Source organism: Penicillium longicatenatum (genome assembly GCF_028827895.1).
Source record: "Penicillium longicatenatum strain IBT 33135 chromosome Unknown contig_2_segment0_segment0, whole genome shotgun sequence".
In the NCBI taxonomy this organism is placed as follows: Eukaryota; Fungi; Ascomycota; class Eurotiomycetes; order Eurotiales; family Aspergillaceae; genus Penicillium; species Penicillium longicatenatum.
Genome location: NW_026643120.1, coordinates 2,725,426 through 2,743,471, shown reverse-complemented (window position 1 = coordinate 2,743,471; position 18,046 = coordinate 2,725,426). Strand labels below are relative to the sequence as shown.

Below are 18,046 nucleotides of genomic sequence, written 5' to 3'. Positions count from 1 at the left end.
TCTTAGCATAGACCACCAAATACAATGAATATCCTACATTCAACACTATCAACCTGGCGGGATCGTTTGGCTCCAGTCTCCCGGACGTCAACATTCCGTGCCACCGGCCAAATAACTCCAGAGGAGTTCGTTCTTGCGGGCGACTACCTTGTCTACAAGTTCCCCACATGGTCTTGGGGTGACGCTTCGAGCCCAGCAAAACGCGTGTCCTACCTCCCTGCTGGTAAGCAGTTCCTCGTTACACGGGGAGTGCCATGTCAGCGTCGGCTCAACGATAATTTCGCCGGTGACGCAAACCACGAGGATGAGATCGTGAGGGATATGCTCTCTGGTGAAGGCGAGGAGGGCCCAGCTGGCGATGACGGCGACGACGGTTGGCTGCGAACTGGCGGAGGTCCCGACCGGGATCAACAAGAAGCTCGTATCCGAGATGTGCGAACAGTTGACGAGTCTGGAAACTTGGGAGAGCAAGAGGAGGATGAAGAAATTCCCGATATGGAGGATGACGATGACGACGAGGAGGCGATCATTCGTGAGCCGGTGGGACAGTCTGGAGCATCGCAGTAAGTTTTGCATCATTGCCTCTATAGAACCTATGCTCACCTTTGGTTTAGATCCATGCGCACATACACCTTATACATCACCTACTCTAACTTCTATCGCACACCCCGCCTCTACCTATCTGGATACTTGTCGCCCTCAGAACCACTTCCACCCCACTTGATGATGGAGGATATCGTCGGCGACTACAAGGATAAAACAGTGACTCTGGAGGACTTCCCTTGGTTCGATGGCAGTGTGAAGATGGCCACTGTGCACCCATGTCGTCATGCCTCAGTGATGAAGACACTGCTTGACCGCGCCGATGCAGCACTCAAGCGCCGACGCGACAAGCTGAAGCAAACACAGTCCCCCGAAGAGGCAAAGCGCATTATACACGGAAGTGGAGACGGTCTGGAAGGCTTGGTTGATGATACAAAGGGCATGTCTCTCGGCGAGAACCAACAACAGGCTGGTGGTGATGAGTGGGAAGTCCTTCAGCACGATGAAGAAGAGCAAGTTGCTATCCGGGTGGATCAGTACTTGGTCGTGTTCCTCAAATTCATTGCTAGCGTTACACCGGGTATTGAGCATGACTTTACAATGGGGGTATAATAATTCCTAGCTAGATAAGCTGAGGAGGACGGACCTGCTCTCCTTTCGCGCTCAGGCCTTGTCCCCGCAAAGTGGTTGACTTATGGTCTGCAACGGCTGGGGGTTCGACTCCGTCCTGGCTCAATAGGTGATATACATGACACGACATGATATTTGGCGTTCATTTTGCTGCAGGTACCACGAACTATCTTGATTTGACTTCCAATTTCCTTTTTGCTTCGTATCATATCACTAGTGTGATGAGTTACCTACCAAAGATATCACGGTCAGACTTTTTCCAAGATATTTACTTTTCTTCTTCTCAATTATTGTGTTACAATTTCCATGGTACTGCCCTCTTGTGATACCTTGGAGTTTCTTTTGAGAGTGACAAATCATGTCCAATAACCCTACATCCCTAGCGTCGAATCCAGACCGGGAGATCGCCATCTCCACAAGTTAGATTAATCTGCAAGCCACCAGGGCACGAAAAAGGCTACTTCTAAGACACACTACATTACCAGAGTAGAGAAGAAAAATCAAAGTTTGTTTTGAAAAGGCATCGTATTCGTGCATAGTATTACCAACGAAATCCACCAAAAGTAGTAAACAGTGCGGAATGTGCAAAGCACGCCCGGACTCCTGACATCCCAACCGATTCGACATAAATGCAACAACATCAGATAAAAAGGCAAAAGTCACAAGGCCCTCATGGGTAGTAGATACAGGTATCTGGAGGGTTTCACCAATAGAAACAGCAAACCAAGAAGTAAATGAGCAAGAGTAGACATGGAATAGAAGAGTCACAGACACAAAAAAGATTACATCCGTCGAGAAGTCACAGGACGGATACAGGTACAGGTCATCCGGCACGGCGGGCTGTCCAAACAAGAAAGTTACACCTTTTTGATCACAATTCACACTTCTAGTAGAAGAGACCAGCAATGATGGGGAGAGCCAGGGCCAAGAGGGATGTCGGGGCCATGGTGGAGCCGGCATTGTAGACTGGCATGGATGAGGGTGTGGCAGAAGGAGCAGGGCGCTGGATAAGAGGAGTAGAGCGAACGGGAGCCATGGGAGGAGGCGTGTAGGCTGGGACAGTAGTGATGGTGGGAATGTCGATGGGAGTGGTGTAGGTCGGGGGAATGTACACCGGGACATAGGTGGAGGTGGAAGTAGTAGGCTCAGGGACGGGAACAACAACAGGCTCGGGGGTGGGCTCAACAACAGGCTCGGGAGTGGGCTCGACGATAGGCTCTGGAGTGGGCTCGACGATAGGCTCAGTAGTAGGCTCAGGGACAGGCACAACTACGGGCTCGGGGCAAGGATAAGCGTCGTGCTGCTCGTGGGCGCCAGCACCGTAGACCGCATTGGGGCCGCCGGGGATGCCAACGTCGTAGCCAGCAGCGGCATCCTTCTCGGAGCTCACTCCTGGGCCGCAGGGACCGTGTGTCTCGCTGTGAACACCAGCTCCGAAGGCAACGTTAGGTCCGCCGGGGATGCCGACATCGTAGCCGGCGCCAGCATCTTTCTCGGTGTTGCCAGTAGCGGGGGTGTCATCAGAGCCGCCAAGAAGGGGGAGACCGTTCTATCATGGCATTGTTAGCTCGCGTACATTGTTGGGTATACAAGACCAAGCCATGTGGTTCGGAAACTTACCGGCTGAGGAGCGGAGAGAACGGTAGCGGGGCCAACGGCCAGGAAGAGGCACAGGGCGGCAGAGAAGGTGAAAGTAGAGGAAGGCATTGTTGCAGCGTATTAGAAAATAAGTATAAAACTTAAGGAATGAGTTTGTAGGTTTGTAGGATTAGAAAAGATTGATCTTGAAGATGAAAAGAGTGATTGAGGAGCTGGCTCCGAGAACTGTAAGAGAAGCGAAAGAGTGGCTGTCCGAGGAACTGTTGTTGTGAATGATGGAAAAAGTTATTTGGGACTGAAGTCCATGGCCGTTATATAGTTTCTGAAGACAGTATCCGAGGGGTATCACAGGGTAAGCCAAGGGCTAGTCAGGTACCAGGCTGCAGCAAGGCCATGGACTAGCCCTTGGTGGAAAGCCACAAGGACTGATCGGCAAGGAACCAAATGAGAAAGAGAGACATGAGTTGCCAAAGATAGAGACATGCTGTGTGAGAGTTGTCATGTTGGGTCCGGGGGTTCATGCACGCAGGACTAATGTGATTTGTGTTCATGCCCTCGTCAGGGGCATTGACCATCATGCAGTTCGCATTCTGCTCTCGCTGATGAAGCTTATGCACCAGCCCGGGCCCGTTTATCCGAGAGCTGTCGTTATCTCAGCCTGGATGCGCGAGTTGGGGGATCCCTCGGGGCAACACGTGGGGCTTGGGGTGGAAGGTAGCAAATTCCACGCAAGGGACAGATCCAGGGGCACAATTTCGAATCTCCTGCATTAAGAACTTGTTCATGAACAGCGTCGATTGGTCAGTGGGCTGCTCCAGGTTGACACATCAGACGCAAGGAAAATCCAATATCAAAAGGGCTCAGGAGACATCCTGTGGGTTTCAAGTCTAACCGGGAGAAGTCTGGACATCTCAGCCAGAAAGAGCCGGACATGGCGCAGGCAACATGAGAAACAAAATAATACAAGGTCGAATCAAAACAAGCTCTGCATTGTAACATATGCGGGATATAAGGATATCTCATGAAGTCGTGAAGCATCTCCGCTGACAGAACCAAGTCTGTCGCAATATCATAACATATGTGGGAATATGACAATGCAAGAAAAGTCAAAAAAGGATGAAAAAGTAAATAGCAAAGTAAATAATTCAGACCACGCCAACATGAACCTCGACAGATCATAAACCATCAATCACTAGTGACAAATTCAACTCCTTAAAATTTACCGCAATTCGATTTACCAAAGGCTGTGCCGAAGTTAGTGGAATTTTTGAACTTGAATTCTGGTTCCTGTTCACCCTGAGTAGGCTGCTCATGTTCGGTCTCATTGGGCTCCTCCGGTTCCTCTGAGTTACCTAGGATCCGCCTAGCTTGATCCAGGAGTTTCTGGTCAAGCTCATTCAGGAAGCTACTGTCGTGTTCTTCATCGTTGGTGAGACCAAGCGGCCCCTTCAGGGCAGGATCTTCAGGCAGATCGGGGAAATACGACTCCGCATTCTCTGTCGGCAGACCGACCTCCGTATGCACAGGTGCCAGTGGGGCCTCCTCCTGAGATTGAGCCTCGGGAGCTGGAGTAGCGTCCTGGGTGGATCGGCGGCTCCCGTCGGCCTCGATGACCACCATCGGGGTGTGTCCAGCGTCCCGAACGAGGTTTTCATTGGGTGGGCCGAGTTCTGACAGCTTCAACTTGAGACTGTTTCGGTGATCCATGTCAGGCCTTGCAGGGTCGGAAGGGGCAGGAGGGGATGTGGTCAGGGGCGACGGCGATGGTGGAGTGATCACCCGGGCTACGACCCCAGGTGGTAAGCCAGTTGACTTGAGGGTAATTCCATCTAGTCTGCTATCAAGCTTCTCGATCGGCACCGGGACGCTAACGGTCACTCCAGGTGCGTCTGCAGCCCGTGTCTGTGGAGAAAGGGCTGCGTCTAGGGACGGGGGGTTGTTGTCACTCCCCTCGTTGATTGTCGACAGGTGGAGACTGTCTGGGGTCTCTTCGTTGAGGAAGACTCTTGTTGGTCGCCCTCCTGGGCTTGTTCCTTCCCACACCTGAGCCGAGTGCAATAACGAATCGCGGGCCCCATTAAATTGCGGGCCCCCAAAAAGCACTCCGGCAGAACGAGGTACTGTGGTGTTGGAGTTTGCTCTTGGAGACTTGACCAATTCTAATTCAGCAATCCTAGCCTTCAATAGCGACCGCTCTGTCTCCCAGAGTCGTCGTTCTTGCGCAAAAAGCTCCCTTTCCGCCTGAAAATTCGCCCGTTGCTTCTCAAGAAGGTCGCGTGACTGGTCGATATATGAAGTATCCAGGACTGGGAAGTTTCGTCCGTACACCGGTGTTTGGACATATTTGGAGTTCGCCGAGGGGTTACTGCCTGAGACCGATTGAGCTCGGCGGAGCGGTGTTGCCGTTGGCGAGAACCGGACTTCTTTGTACACAGAGCCGTGGCCTTCGGGCAGATTGGCCATGGAGGGTTTCATATTGATGGAGGGACACATCTCTCACCCGCGACACTTGAGTCTTACTTCGGGTTCAAATGATTCCAATGAGCGGTCGGAGGTGTGAATGTGAAGGAGGGGGCGAATCCAGTTTGTAGAATACAGTCGCACGCAGGTTAAAGGAAGGAATACCAGCGCATGTACAGCTTTCTGTAAGCGAGTAATTTGCTATCTGTAAAGAAAGGGTCCAGACCACGGTCAGTGGACTTCGGGTTATGCGCAGCTCTCTTGAAGCTGTGGGGTGGGTATACGGGGAGGGCGGTCAATAAGCACCTGTCTTATCCACCATTTAAACGTTGCCAGGTGAGCTCATGCGGGCTTCCTGAAGCAGAGCTGGTGAGCACAGCAGGATCCCATGGACGGGACTGTGCAGGTGATACTCCCGACCACTCGTTCTTCAACAACTGGCAGTGACAGTGGTCATGCAGGTGCAGGAGGTTGGGCAGTATTCCTCAGTACTGATATGGGCGAAGAACGTTCTGACACGGCACCAAAATAAGGGCCCCGTGAAACCGATGATATCCGATCGTAACATCAACCCGTTTTACGTTTGCGGGATATAGGATGAGTACAGGGTCAAAATCCAAGTTTCAAGGCTCTTCATCTGACTGCGGATGACGTCAAAGGGGTTGATGAATGTGACCCCGTAAACCCCCGCGTTCTGGGTCAGGTACCCTCGGTCACGTACCCCGACTTCCAAGTAGGCAAATGATATAACCCTATTCTTATCGGTGCAATGATCCAATCAAATCAAATCAGCTTGTACGTTTGAAACTGGAGATTTCATCTGTCAAGAGTCCACGGGTATGTTAGCCAAGATATATATATATTTTGCTGTACCCCGCCAAGCTCCAACGCTTGAAAGTTCCTGGAAGCACTCAAAGCAACCTTGCATTGGACTCGTACCACCTGGGCACCTGGGCACACGGCATACATAGATTAGCCTAGGTAGATGTATGGAACCACAGTTTCCAAGATTTGTTTTGGCAGAAAGCCTATGTACTATTCGATTTTTTTTAAACAATGCCGTTGGACCCCACACTACTCCGTACACCACTAGTTAATTCCGTGAAAGACAGCCCTGGGTGATTATCCTCTCTATTGGCCGTCAACATTCAAGTTCCGTCACCGCATATGCTCTCTCTCTCTCTTTCCTGCCCTCGACGAGAGACTACATTGTCTGATATTACTGGACTTTCCCAGTATTAAACATGCCTCTCCAATCACTTCCAGACGAAACTATCCTACGAATCCTATCTTACCTACCATCTCATACGGATACAGCAGCGCTGTCTCTACAATGCCGCCGTTGGCATCAGCTTTGTGATATGTCCAATCGGCGCAAATACCGCCGCGTCAAACTCCGAGAGACCCTGGATTTGGCAGTGGCTTTTAAAATGCTCCGATCGATCCTCAAAACCCCTCGGTATGGGCGGTATGTTCGCTACATAGAGCTGAACCGATCCCCATCGCTAGATTATGGATTTGTGCAGTCGTACAAAGCCAAACCGCCGCAACGTTCTCTCCGACTAAAGGATCAGGTCCGCCTGACTATGGCGATCAAGCAGGCCGGCTTTGATTGCCCGGAAGAACAGGAGAAGCTGTTCAATATCTTACTACAGAGTCCGGCTACCATGGAGTAAGCTTGTCTTTCCCTCCCCCTTTCCCCCCTTTCTCTGTTCGATTCTGACTTTGAATAGCCATAATGATCCACGAGCCCCGTTCCTCGCCCAGGCGTTGGCAGCATTACTGGTCAGCGTTTCGCCACTATTAGAAACATTGAGTTTCTGCCCTGTCGGCCAGGAACTACCGAAACTCTCAAAATTAACCGCCCAAGCCAAGGGAACTCCATTTCGGGAAAGTGATTATTTCTTTAAGCATATCCTAGACCGAGTGAACAGTAGCCCTAGGTCGCAGGAGACCCTGCCATTCCTACATCATCTTCGCCAGGTCCAATTTCTTGTCGATCCCGATACAAAAATCGATCGCTGGTGCTATTACCAGCCCTATGATCTATACGGCAGCCTCAACCTGGTACGCCGGCTACCCGCAGTAGAATCCATCCGAGTCGACGCGATTATGAGCACGCAGAGGCCGAGTATTGAGCCCCCACCCCGATCCGCAAATTATACCAAGATTACTATCCGGAACTCCAATATAGATTACCACCATCTGGTGCGGGTCATTGAGTCGGCCAAACGGCTGGAAGAGTTTACGTATGCAGTCGGTGGCCGAGGGTCGACAGATGGCATGTTAAGCATGTTCAGCCCGGATCACGTCTTCCGGGCGCTCCTCTTGCACGCCAATTCGTTAGTACATCTAGATTTGGATGTCGAGGCCGAAACCCCACTAGCGGAGACATTCGACCCGACTCTTGGACAACACTTCTTTGGCAATATCGATAATCGATCGTCGAGATCCCAGCCCGCCTATCAGCAGGAGTGGGCAGATGAACTCCAAGAGCTCCAGCAAGAGCAGGGTAGTCAAGCATCGCCTTGCTCTCTTCGTGGGCTTACGAACGTGAAGAATCTGAGTCTCGGAATCCATACCCTCTACTACCTGGCGCGAGGAATCGGTACCGATAAAGTCGACGATGCATCATTTGCTATTGTGGATCATCTCCCACCAAACTTGGAAGCGCTTTGTATCTATGGGTACGAAAAGGGCATGAAACCGCAGGTTAAGGGTCTTCCGGACGATGTGTTTGATAGACAATTAGAGAAATTACTCGCTGAGAAGGATACCAAATTGCCGCGATTGTCATATATCGAGGGAATTGATGAATTCATCGAAAACGCGACCACCATCATGAAGCCAGCGACCAACGATGAGGATCTATGGGAGAGAGAGACAGATGATGAATGGACTGATCATGAATATAATTAGGTAGTCTTGACTTGGTCTTTCCTTCGATGGAACAGCTACTCAACAGGATTCAGATCAGCTGACCGAAGCGAACTTATTTTTGCTGTAAATGGATGGACTGCAGTAGCAATGATGCTGGTCAATTGTCACATAAATATACCATGAATAGATTCAACTTTTGGAGCTGCATATTATCTAGCTACAAAAAGATATAGGAACCAAAGACTATCATCTAAGCCAGCGGGGCTGTGACGAAGTTTTTGAGGTAGTCCGGCTTCTCTAGCGGTACTCCCTCCTTTCTCATGATACCGTAGGCGGTAGTGAGATGGAAGTAAACATTGGGCAAAAGAACAGAAGTGGCGTGGTAAGCAGCAGTGTGCTCGCCGAGGTCTTGCGGACCTATCTTCACGGGACCCACGACGTCACCGTTCTTGTTAACAACATCCTTATCGGCCTCGGAGAGAGCCTTGTGCAAAGCTCCAAGGCGCTCCTTTGCCTCGGCGTATGTGGTGATGTTGTTCTCGACAGAGGCAGCCTCCCGACCGGTCAATTTGGCCAGCATCGTCTCGGAGAGCCAGAGGACAACGAAAATCTGGAAGGTGAAGCCCTTCATGGTGGGGTGAAGGGAGGCAGTGAGGATGGCATCGGCGTTGGGTTGTTTTTCGGCCAGCTCGACGAGGTGGATCAGGGAGGCGACGGCACCCTTGGCCTGGACGATGGATCCGTCATAGAGAGTGTAGGGCATGGTGGCGGTAAATGAATTGAATTTGAGGGAACTGGTTTGGAAGAAACGAACAGGTGGTCAAAGGTAGTTTATATAACCAATTTATGCAATCTCCAAATAAGCGATATGCCCGAGCGGCTACCTGTGCCGCAGCCATTGGATGTATCACCCGTTCATAGTGGGGAATGTCTATCCGTAGAAAGCCGTCGAAGTTAGCATTATTAATCCTGAAGAACCTTGGAGGGCATTGAACGTTTATGTCCACCTCGGCGATTAGGCATATTAACTTCGGCGAAAGGTGGGGCCAACAGGGGTCAATCTAGTGCAGAAGCTAATCAAGGATAATAAGAGCTTGTTTTGTTTATGCTGACGTGAGAGTATCAATTCGCATTGAACTGCTGACACGGAAATTGCGCCCTTACGGACATATCGTAAGGCCCTTTAGAGATCAGAGATGAATTGGCAAATCGAAAAGAACCTGAGAGGTATTGTAAAAATATGATGTGTAACACCTGCCATAATGAAAGCAATCTGTTGGTGGAATTCGGAAGGAGGAGAGCCCGTCATCGGTTATCGGGTTGGACGGGTCTACTTCTACATACATCATCTGCACGATGACCCCAGCCACAGAGCCACGCGTTGAAGTACCGGAAGCAGAAACAACCCCCTTGATCACAAATGGATATCAAGATCATCAATCAAATATCCTCCCCCGCAATAAACTTATTCTTGTCTTCTCCGCCTTGGCTCTAGTCCATTTCATCTCTTTCCTCGATCAGACAGCTATTTCAACGAGTCTACCGTCCATCGCACTCGCGCTTAATACAGGATCTTCAATTTCATGGGTCGGCACAAGCTTCCTGGCAACAAGCACTAGCATCCAACTGATCAATGGCCGCCTGTCGGACATCTTCGGTCGAAAAACATGTCTCATTGTCGCACTTGCCCTGATGGGTCTGGGAAACCTCTTGTCAGGCTTCTCTCAGAAAGCTGGACAACTCTATGTAACACGAGGGCTTAGTGGTTTCGGAGCTGGGGCATTGAATGCCCTAGTACAGATTACCATATCAGATACCACTCGACTTGACCAGCGCGGCTACTATTTCGGAATCCTGGGGATTGCCGTGGCATTGGGGAATGGCCTCGGGCCGGTCTTGGGGGGTCTTTTGACGGAGCGTGCATCGTGGAGATGGGCGTTTTGGTTCATCTGCCCTTTGACAGTCGTGGCCGCCGGCTTACTCGCATTGGTCTTACCGGGCAGATCAACTGCAGATGGTATCGTAAAAAAACTCAAGATGATTGATTGGTATGGAGTGTTGACGAGCATGGTGGGTGTTGTACTTGTTTTGGTCAGTAGCCTCGCGAAAGAAATGTATATTGTGGGAGGGACTGACAATAAGACAATCTTAGATTCCCATCTCTCAAGGAGGAGCGACTTTATCATGGGACTCGCCAATCATAATCGGCATGCTAGTGTCTGGCATTCTTTTTTTTGCTACATTTGTATTCATCGAATGGCGTCTGGTTCAATTGCCCATTCTGCCGAGTATGTAAAACATGGTGTGTGAAAATTCGAGTGCTAATGTTGTTACAGTGCGCCTATTCAGGTACAACCGGTCTACAAACATCCTGCTTGCTATGAACATCCTCATTGGCTGGGTATTTTGGGGCAATTTGTTCTATCTGCCTTTGTATTTTCAGAAAGTGCGTGGTTTGAGCCCAGCAACAGCTGGATCTTTCATCCTGCCGATGGTGATTGCTCATGGCATAACGTCAGGGCTGAGCGGTGTGATCATGTCACTGACTGGATTTTACAAGCCTGTGATAAGTACTGGGGCAGCCCTTTGGGCAGTTGGAGCCATTCTCAAATCAACATACGGAATTGCAACCCCCACCTCCCTCTTCTTTGCAACGGGAATCCTGGAAGGCATCGGAGTGGGATGTCAATTACAACCTGGTACGAACCTACCTCCAATGTGTGGACATTATACTAACATGAATAGTTCTTGTCGGCCTGCTCGCCGGATCGGACAATGCTGATCGCGCCGTAATCACTGGGTTGCGTAACTTCATCCGGGATATGGGTGGCTCTATTGGGATCACAGGTAGGTGGTGGCTGTGTACTAGTTGTCAATTCCTTATGGCTCTTTACTAATTCAAGTCTAGTCTCTGGTGCTATCTTGAACAATGTGCTACATACTGGGCTCAAGGCACGGTTTAGCACCAAGATGATCGCACATCTAACTTCCTCTGCCTTGAGATTGTCAGACCTCGGCCTTTTGGACGAGGACAAGAAATTGATCCTGGCATTGTATGTTCGAGGTCTAAACATCATATTTATGTCCTTTGCTGCTTTGACAAGTGTTATGCTGCTTGCGTCTTTGTGTCTGCATGACTATGGACTTACCCAGGGGAGACAACCAGAAGTGAACATTGATGCGGATTCACACGAGGAGTGACTTGCCTATGGCCCAGTGGCGCCAGCTATGTAATATCCCTGATTAATACTTATACCCACTCTACATGACCTCTAGCCTTGGAATGTACTTAGCCAAGAATGGAGATGCTAAGCAAGGTCAGATCGTCCATTTTGGTTATCCATGACTTGATGTAAGCCATAAAAATTATATGCAAAGTCAAATATGTATTTATACAGACATTTTCTATGTCATGTCAGCATCTCCATATCGCTGAAATCTCGCTGATTCGGAGAATATGGAACCAACTCCGAAGGATGAATCCAATTGAATATGACACCGGTAATCAAAATCATAACAGCATCAAACACATATGACATCCACTCATACCTCCAAATTGCACCACGAATGATATGATATCTCCGCAGACAAATATCTTTGTGAGCCATGTTAGTCGGATGATAGTGTATTTTTCGCCGTTCGTGACGAGAATTACACGGCCAAATTCCATATAGATGCTGGCAGCGCGGGGGCCACCAAGATGAGAATATATTGGACCAATGCTGGTGCTATCGTATAGTCGGGATAATGGGTAGATGAATATGCTCTCTATGAGTCAAAGCTTGTTAGTTTGGACCCGGTGACACTTAGGATTGACATCTTGGATTGTGTAGAGCTAGTAGACTTACTGCTATGTAACCGGAGAACTCAAGTAGAAGACAAATTCAATCAGTATCTGGAACTTACTTGTCAACAAGTCAGACTTACATGTGAGTCCTATCAGGAATGGAATGAGAAACCAGGTTTTTGTGCGGAATAGTTGAAACGCATGCATAACCATAGGAGCAAAGAAGAGAACGGCGAAAGCAATGGCAGCTCCCTCGGAGGGCACAAAGTCATATAGACCGAGATACTTTACTGTGACCATCATAATGACCATTCACCAATGTGGATGAATTGAATGAAGTGATTGATGCAGCCATAGTCATTATATAGTCATAGAGCTCACTCGAGAGCGGAAAAGCTTCGACTTTTTCTCCTGAGATCAACACAGCCCAGTCGAATCTAGATGAATCCGACTTCAGCCTCGAATTATAGAAAAGGTTGATCTATAGCGCAAAGACCGGCAGCCAATCACAGCCGCCCGTATAGCGTATAAAAAAGACGGGCTATACAAAGATTACGTGTTCTCCACAATCCCAGTCTTTTCGCGATAACTGCATCAAAAGCGGTTAGCAACTCAGTGGATCCCGGGGTTCTCGGATTGTAATGTCCGTGAGTGGATCTCGAGTTTTTAAAGTACGTATTTGCCGTTTATCTTCGTATGTTATTCTTTCTCATTCGTCAATTTGCTTTTATTCATCTTCATAAATGTCATTGTCTTGATCGAGCTGTCGCGATGGTGACTGTGACTCGTCGGAGCCATAGAAAGTCGCGGAATGGCTGCATAAAATGCAAGGAGCGACACTTCAAGGTACCATCCTCACTAGTCAATTTCTCACTGTCAGCACCTCTGATATTCTAGATAGTGTGATGAAGGTCTTCCCAAATGCAGTTCATGTGCAGCGCGCGGTCTCTACTGCCAGTACGTTACTATCAGAGCCGAGGGCGGGCAGCGCAATGAGCCCTCGGCGGGCCTAAGCCCGGAAACCACCTCTCTTGCACCCAGTGATTCAGATGGAAATGGCATTTCCCTCAATAAACGACTGGTGGAAACGAAATTGCTGCATCATTACTACACTAGCACATGCTTCTCAATGGGAAAAAATAAGCACAGCCTAGCAACCTGGCAGGTCAGCCTACCCCAACTGGCCACCAGCAATGAACATGTCTTGGACAGTATATTGGCATTTACGGCCCTGCATCTTGCATATTTAGTACGAACAGACGACAATCCTGGGTACGACTTGCCTTGGAGTACAGCAAGGAGGCGTATTCGGGGTTTGCAAAAATCATCAGTCGTCTTTCGCCTTCGACAGCACCATCGGCATTTGTATGCTCGGTTCTTATTGCCCTGTCCGCTATGGCCCAGCATGGTGCACTTGGAATTACTACAGGCCCAACGTACCTCTCGGAGACCTTGCGGCTGAAAAAACTTATCCAGGGTTGTGCTATATTCCACAATGCTGTCCATCATTTCGGAGTTGAAGGCCAAATCTTCAATCGCACCCCCGAGGATCAAAAGGACAAAAGTCAATATCGAGATGCAGTACTCACAATCAAACGGTACGATCAGAAGTAATTTCCAAATGAACCCCGCATCCCGATTGCTAATCGCATCATCGCGGAGCAGGGTGTCCTCTCTCATCTTGACCCGCTTGTCGGAGATGGATGACGGGCTTCATGGACCGCATGACAAGATCTATACAGAAACTCTTTAATCTCTCGTTGACCATGTTCATGAGATACATCATGTAGGGGATATATTCTTCTGGTTGTTGAAGTTACCGGAGTCCATTGTCGAACTCTTGAACATGGGGGATTTCACTGCTCGACTGATCTTTCTTCCATATGCAATAGGGTTGAAATTTTGACTTGGTTCGTTGGCAATACCGGGAAACTTTTGAGTCGAGAACTCATTGATCCTAGAGAACCTGTTCCTTCGCAATGGATAGATATAGTCGAGTCCATAAGAAACGAATTTATGAAATGAGATGCTGGTATTTGACCAGAAAATTATCTTGTTACCTGTCTCCCGAGCTTTGACGACCAGTGACTCACAAATCACACTTCTGACTGGGAATCATCCCTGGGATTCTAGTGTCCACATAAAAATTTTAACTCGCTAAACATACAGATGTCTTTACATTTTAGGTTCGGTAATCACCGTTGATGGTGACATACTCGTGGCTGAAATCACAGAACCAGTAGACAGCATCCTCTCCACCGCATCCAGCAGCACCCTTCTCGCCACCACCGAGGTCGATCTCAATCTCCAAGTCCTCATTCTGTAGGATAGCACTAGCACGCTCCTCATCCACAGTCTCAGGCTCACCGTTGACCAGCAACTTAAGAATAGGGCTACCATCCACAGGACGGAAGCTCACAGAGGTACGCTCAGGAACAACTACACCATCAGCCACACCCTGGGTGTAACCCACAGCACAGAGAATGCGACCCCAGTTAGCATCACGGCCGTAAAGCGCAGTCTTAACAAGGGGAGAGCGGGCAATGGTGGAAGCAATCTGGCGCGCAGACTCGTAGTCGGAAGAGTTGCGCACACGGACAGTCACAAACTTGGTGGCGCCCTCACCGTCACGGACGACAAGCTGAGAGAGCTGCTGGGCGAAATCGGTGAACACGGTCTGCAGGGCCTCGTAGTCGGCGCTGGCCTCTGACGATGGTGCGCGCACGGTCTCGCCGCCGGCAGCGCCGTTGGCAAGGACCGCGATGGTGTCGTTGGTGCTGGTGTCACCGTCGATGGAGATCGAGTTGAAGGAGCGGGAGATGGAGTGTTTGAGGATCGACTGCAGAGCTGCGGGCTCAACGGCGGCATCTGTGCAGAGAACACCGAGCAGGGTAGCCATGTTGGGGTGGATCATACCGGCGCCCTTGGTCATTCCGGCGAGGCGGTAGGTGCGGTCTGGGGAGGAGGGCAAAGTGAATTCGCGGGAGATCAGCTTTGGGAAGGTATCGGTGGTGCAAATGGCGCGAGCGGTGCTCAGCCAGGCATCGTGTGACGAGGCGAGGTTGGCATAGGCAGTGGGAATGCGGTCCAGGATCTTGCTGATGGGCAATCTGGTGATTTCATGTTAGTATACAGTCCTGGCGCAATTTGTAGCCCGCTTTAGAAGAGACATACCGCTGGCCGATAACACCAGTGCTCATCACCAAGGAGCTATCTTTCTCAGCTCCACTGCACTCGTCCACCGTGTGACCCATCTTGACCGCATCTTCCAGTCCACCCTTTCCTGTAACAGCATTGGCACACCCAGAGTTGATGACCACAGCCCGGATACCCTCTCCCTTGCGAGTAGTCAAGGTCTGTCGGCTAACCTGCACTGGCGCAGCCTGGAACTTGTTTGTGGTGAATACGGCCGCCGCGGAGCATGGCGTCTCAGACGCAATGAGCGCAAGGTCAGGGAATCGGGTGTTGGATGCCTTGACACCGACGTGGGTACCGGAGACCAAGAATCCCTGAGGGTAAGTGCCCGTGGTAGGGATATAGCGCTGCTTGGAGGCCGGAATGGCCATATCCAATGGTGCGGAGTAGCATCGGACCTGGCCCTTGAGCATGCGGGCGAGGGTGCTAACCGCCATTGTGGTGGGTTGAGGCTTGGGAGTCATGTGTGGAAGCTGTGAAATATGTGTTTACTTCACGACGAAACAGTCAGCTTAAGAAGACTTAAGTATGAGTACGATGAGCCAGAGCTGAATGAGTCAAACAACCTACTGTGGGAACCTCGAAAAGCTACCCGCTCCGAGACCGGGAAGTGATTGAGCGATATGAGCCCACCACTGCTCGATAAGAAAATATCAATTGCAATCGCAACACGACTGCTTAGGGTCAAAGATAGTATAAGAAATCACGGATGATGGACAGTGAAAGATCTACGAAGGATCATCCGCGGCACTCACATGACTTGATGTTTTTTTGGATTTTTTCAAATCCATGGAATTAACTAGATCAATTTGTAGGAAGCTAGAAAGTGTATTTCAAAGCTTAAAAATGATTGACTACTATAAATCACTCTATTAAAGGTGTTTGGAATCAGATTGATTCCCTTAGCACGCGCTTTCAGCGTAGATAAGGCGGAGTCGGAGAAAACCCACTGCGCGGTTACCAACTCTGATCTCCACAGCTCTCGACCCTTTCAAGGTTCGAAAAGAAACCGATTCATCTCAATCGATAAAACACATTCCAGCTGCCGATCATCTACTGCCACTGAAAATTTACATTGGCCATTGAAACAGCCCCTGGGGATTGAAAAAGCCAAGACTCCCCTTGCATCGCGTCCCTGTTGTACATTCTCCGGATCTGATGGTATTGTTGATTCCTTCTCCCCTAGGCCTTTCCATCAAGGACTGCACGCTGACTCGCCCATCATGAAGCGCAAGCTCTCGGATTCTGGTCTGGAAAATGACCAACCCGCAGGCTCAACACCAAAAAGGCCGCGGACCACGCAGGTACAAACCAATGGCGCCTTGAACGATCTCGCGCCGAACCACTCACCTCCGAACGGCGATGCTACCTATGAACTTCCTCCCGGCTTATCTACTCCCAAAAAGGCCAATGGAACTGCGCCAACTCCGTTGAAAGAATCTGGACTGAAGACCCCCACCCATAAATCCAAGGCTCGGAATTTGTTTGCGACTCCGACGAAACCCAAGACTCCCGCCGCTGGGACCCCGGCTCGGCTGAAAATTGCCGATCGATCTGCGAAGAAGAAGAGCGCTCGGGTATTGTTCGAACGAGACGAAGATGCTGAATGGGATGGTTCGGAACAGCTGGCGGAGGAGATTCTCCAGGATGAGGAACCTGAAAAGGCTACCGAGCCGGTGACGGAGAGCATTGAGGAAGGGGATGCAGAGAAACCGAAGGGCAAGGATGCGAAGGCTCCTAAGCGCCGAGCAGGTCGACCCAAGGGCGCAAAGAATAAACGATCACCAACACCGGAAGGAGAACTCCCTGCGCACGAACGCTATTTCTTCCAAAACCGTGCAGGTACTATCAAAACATCCAACACGACTTTGAACAAGGTGCCATTATTGAACCATGAGGAATACTTCGAAAAGTTGGGGCAATCCGTGGATCCTTGCGCAGAGGAGAAGGAATATCTGCTTTCATTGCATCATCGTTCATTCCCGCAATGGAATTTCGAGTTCGAGGAAGGCTTTAACGTCTGTTTGTTTGGCTACGGATCGAAACGAAAACTTGTACAACAATTTGCCGACTGGATCTACCACCACTCGGCGTCTCCAAACCCGCCCATCGTGATCGTCAATGGGTACACCCCGGGTATCTCGATCCGATCCATCTTTGCAATGACTGCATCAGCGCTACTTGGCGACGACCTACCCTCGAAACTGGGTGCGCAGCCAACCGAAGTGTTGGAACTCGTCCAGTCGGCCCTCAAAAACCGACCAGTCAGTGAAGGACCCATTACAGTCCTGATCAACTCAGTCGACGCTCCACCATTGCGGCGAGCAGCTAACCAAGCTCTACTTGCTCGCTTAGCTGCTACGCCACGTGTCCGTCTTCTCTTCACTGCAGATACCCCCAATTTCACCGCGATGTGGGATATCAGTCTGCGTGATCAATTAAACCTTGTCTTCCACGACGGCACTACTTTCACTCCATTTGCCGTCGAATCAGACGTTGTGGAAGAAGTGAATTCTCTACTTGGACGTAAGGGCCAACGTGCCGGCGGCAAAGATGGTGTTGCCTTCGTCCTGAAAAGTCTTCCCGAGAATGCACGCAACCTGTACCGCCTCTTACTCACTGAAGTGATTACTCTGATGGACGATGGCCACCAGTCCGACGACGAAGGTGGTGCGAATTGCGGTGAGAACACGGATGAAAATGGCATCGAATTCCGACTACTATACCAAAAGGCAACAGAGGAATTCATCGCATCCTCTGAGATGATGTTCCGCACTTTGCTGAAGGAGTTCCACGACCATCAAATGATCACATCACGCATGGACCCCAGTGGCATGGAAATCTTGGGCGTGCCACTATCTCGTGATGAAATGGAAGGCGTGTTGGAGGACCTGGTGCTCGGATAGATCCCTACCCGGGAGTGTGGAATAGATCGCAGAAGTCATGATACCC

General features: G+C 50.0%; 10 protein-coding genes across 10 annotated transcripts; 5 read left to right on the top strand and 5 right to left on the bottom strand.

The window, feature by feature from the left end:
- Positions 1 to 24: 24 nt before the first annotated feature.
- Positions 25 to 1,155, top strand: N7484_003545 (ATG3/ATG10 family protein; the record flags this gene model as incomplete). Its single annotated transcript, XM_057113965.1, has 2 exons — positions 25 to 563; positions 615 to 1,155. The coding sequence occupies 2 exons, from the start codon at positions 25 to 27 to the stop codon at positions 1,153 to 1,155; spliced, it is 1,080 nt and encodes a 359-aa protein (XP_056974105.1).
- A 904-nt stretch (positions 1,156 to 2,059) lies between these two features.
- Positions 2,060 to 2,880, bottom strand: N7484_003544 (putative cell wall protein; the record flags this gene model as incomplete). The annotated part of the gene is made up of 2 exons (XM_057113964.1): positions 2,060 to 2,722; positions 2,794 to 2,880. The coding sequence occupies 2 exons, from the start codon at positions 2,878 to 2,880 to the stop codon at positions 2,060 to 2,062; spliced, it is 750 nt and encodes a 249-aa protein (XP_056974104.1).
- A 1,104-nt stretch (positions 2,881 to 3,984) lies between these two features.
- Positions 3,985 to 5,247, bottom strand: N7484_003543 (uncharacterized protein; the record flags this gene model as incomplete). The annotated part of the gene is made up of 1 exon (XM_057113963.1): positions 3,985 to 5,247. The coding sequence occupies one exon, from the start codon at positions 5,245 to 5,247 to the stop codon at positions 3,985 to 3,987; it is 1,263 nt and encodes a 420-aa protein (XP_056974103.1).
- Positions 5,248 to 6,476: 1,229 nt separating this feature from the next.
- N7484_003542 (uncharacterized protein) lies at positions 6,477 to 8,151 on the top strand (the record flags this gene model as incomplete). Its single annotated transcript, XM_057113962.1, has 2 exons — positions 6,477 to 6,904; positions 6,966 to 8,151. The coding sequence occupies 2 exons, from the start codon at positions 6,477 to 6,479 to the stop codon at positions 8,149 to 8,151; spliced, it is 1,614 nt and encodes a 537-aa protein (XP_056974102.1).
- Positions 8,152 to 8,362: 211 nt separating this feature from the next.
- On the bottom strand, positions 8,363 to 8,875 carry N7484_003541 (DUF1993 domain-containing protein; the record flags this gene model as incomplete). Its single annotated transcript, XM_057113961.1, has 1 exon — positions 8,363 to 8,875. One exon carries the CDS (start codon positions 8,873 to 8,875, stop codon positions 8,363 to 8,365), a length of 513 nt encoding a protein of 170 aa, XP_056974101.1.
- A 593-nt stretch (positions 8,876 to 9,468) lies between these two features.
- N7484_003540 (uncharacterized protein) lies at positions 9,469 to 11,313 on the top strand (the record flags this gene model as incomplete). Its single annotated transcript, XM_057113960.1, has 5 exons — positions 9,469 to 10,203; positions 10,265 to 10,400; positions 10,449 to 10,811; positions 10,858 to 10,959; positions 11,021 to 11,313. 5 exons carry the CDS (start codon positions 9,469 to 9,471, stop codon positions 11,311 to 11,313), a joined length of 1,629 nt encoding a protein of 542 aa, XP_056974100.1.
- Positions 11,314 to 11,763: 450 nt separating this feature from the next.
- N7484_003539 (uncharacterized protein) lies at positions 11,764 to 12,202 on the bottom strand (the record flags this gene model as incomplete). Its single annotated transcript, XM_057113959.1, has 2 exons — positions 11,764 to 11,840; positions 12,040 to 12,202. The coding sequence occupies 2 exons, from the start codon at positions 12,200 to 12,202 to the stop codon at positions 11,764 to 11,766; spliced, it is 240 nt and encodes a 79-aa protein (XP_056974099.1).
- Positions 12,203 to 13,294: 1,092 nt separating this feature from the next.
- On the top strand, positions 13,295 to 13,513 carry N7484_003538 (uncharacterized protein; the record flags this gene model as incomplete). The annotated part of the gene is made up of 1 exon (XM_057113958.1): positions 13,295 to 13,513. One exon carries the CDS (start codon positions 13,295 to 13,297, stop codon positions 13,511 to 13,513), a length of 219 nt encoding a protein of 72 aa, XP_056974098.1.
- A 568-nt stretch (positions 13,514 to 14,081) lies between these two features.
- Positions 14,082 to 15,531, bottom strand: N7484_003537 (bifunctional ornithine acetyltransferase/N-acetylglutamate synthase; the record flags this gene model as incomplete). Its single annotated transcript, XM_057113957.1, has 2 exons — positions 14,082 to 15,009; positions 15,074 to 15,531. The coding sequence occupies 2 exons, from the start codon at positions 15,529 to 15,531 to the stop codon at positions 14,082 to 14,084; spliced, it is 1,386 nt and encodes a 461-aa protein (XP_056974097.1).
- Positions 15,532 to 16,317: 786 nt separating this feature from the next.
- On the top strand, positions 16,318 to 18,000 carry N7484_003536 (origin recognition complex subunit 2; the record flags this gene model as incomplete). The annotated part of the gene is made up of 1 exon (XM_057113956.1): positions 16,318 to 18,000. One exon carries the CDS (start codon positions 16,318 to 16,320, stop codon positions 17,998 to 18,000), a length of 1,683 nt encoding a protein of 560 aa, XP_056974096.1.
- Between the last annotated feature and the right edge of the window lie 46 nt (positions 18,001 to 18,046).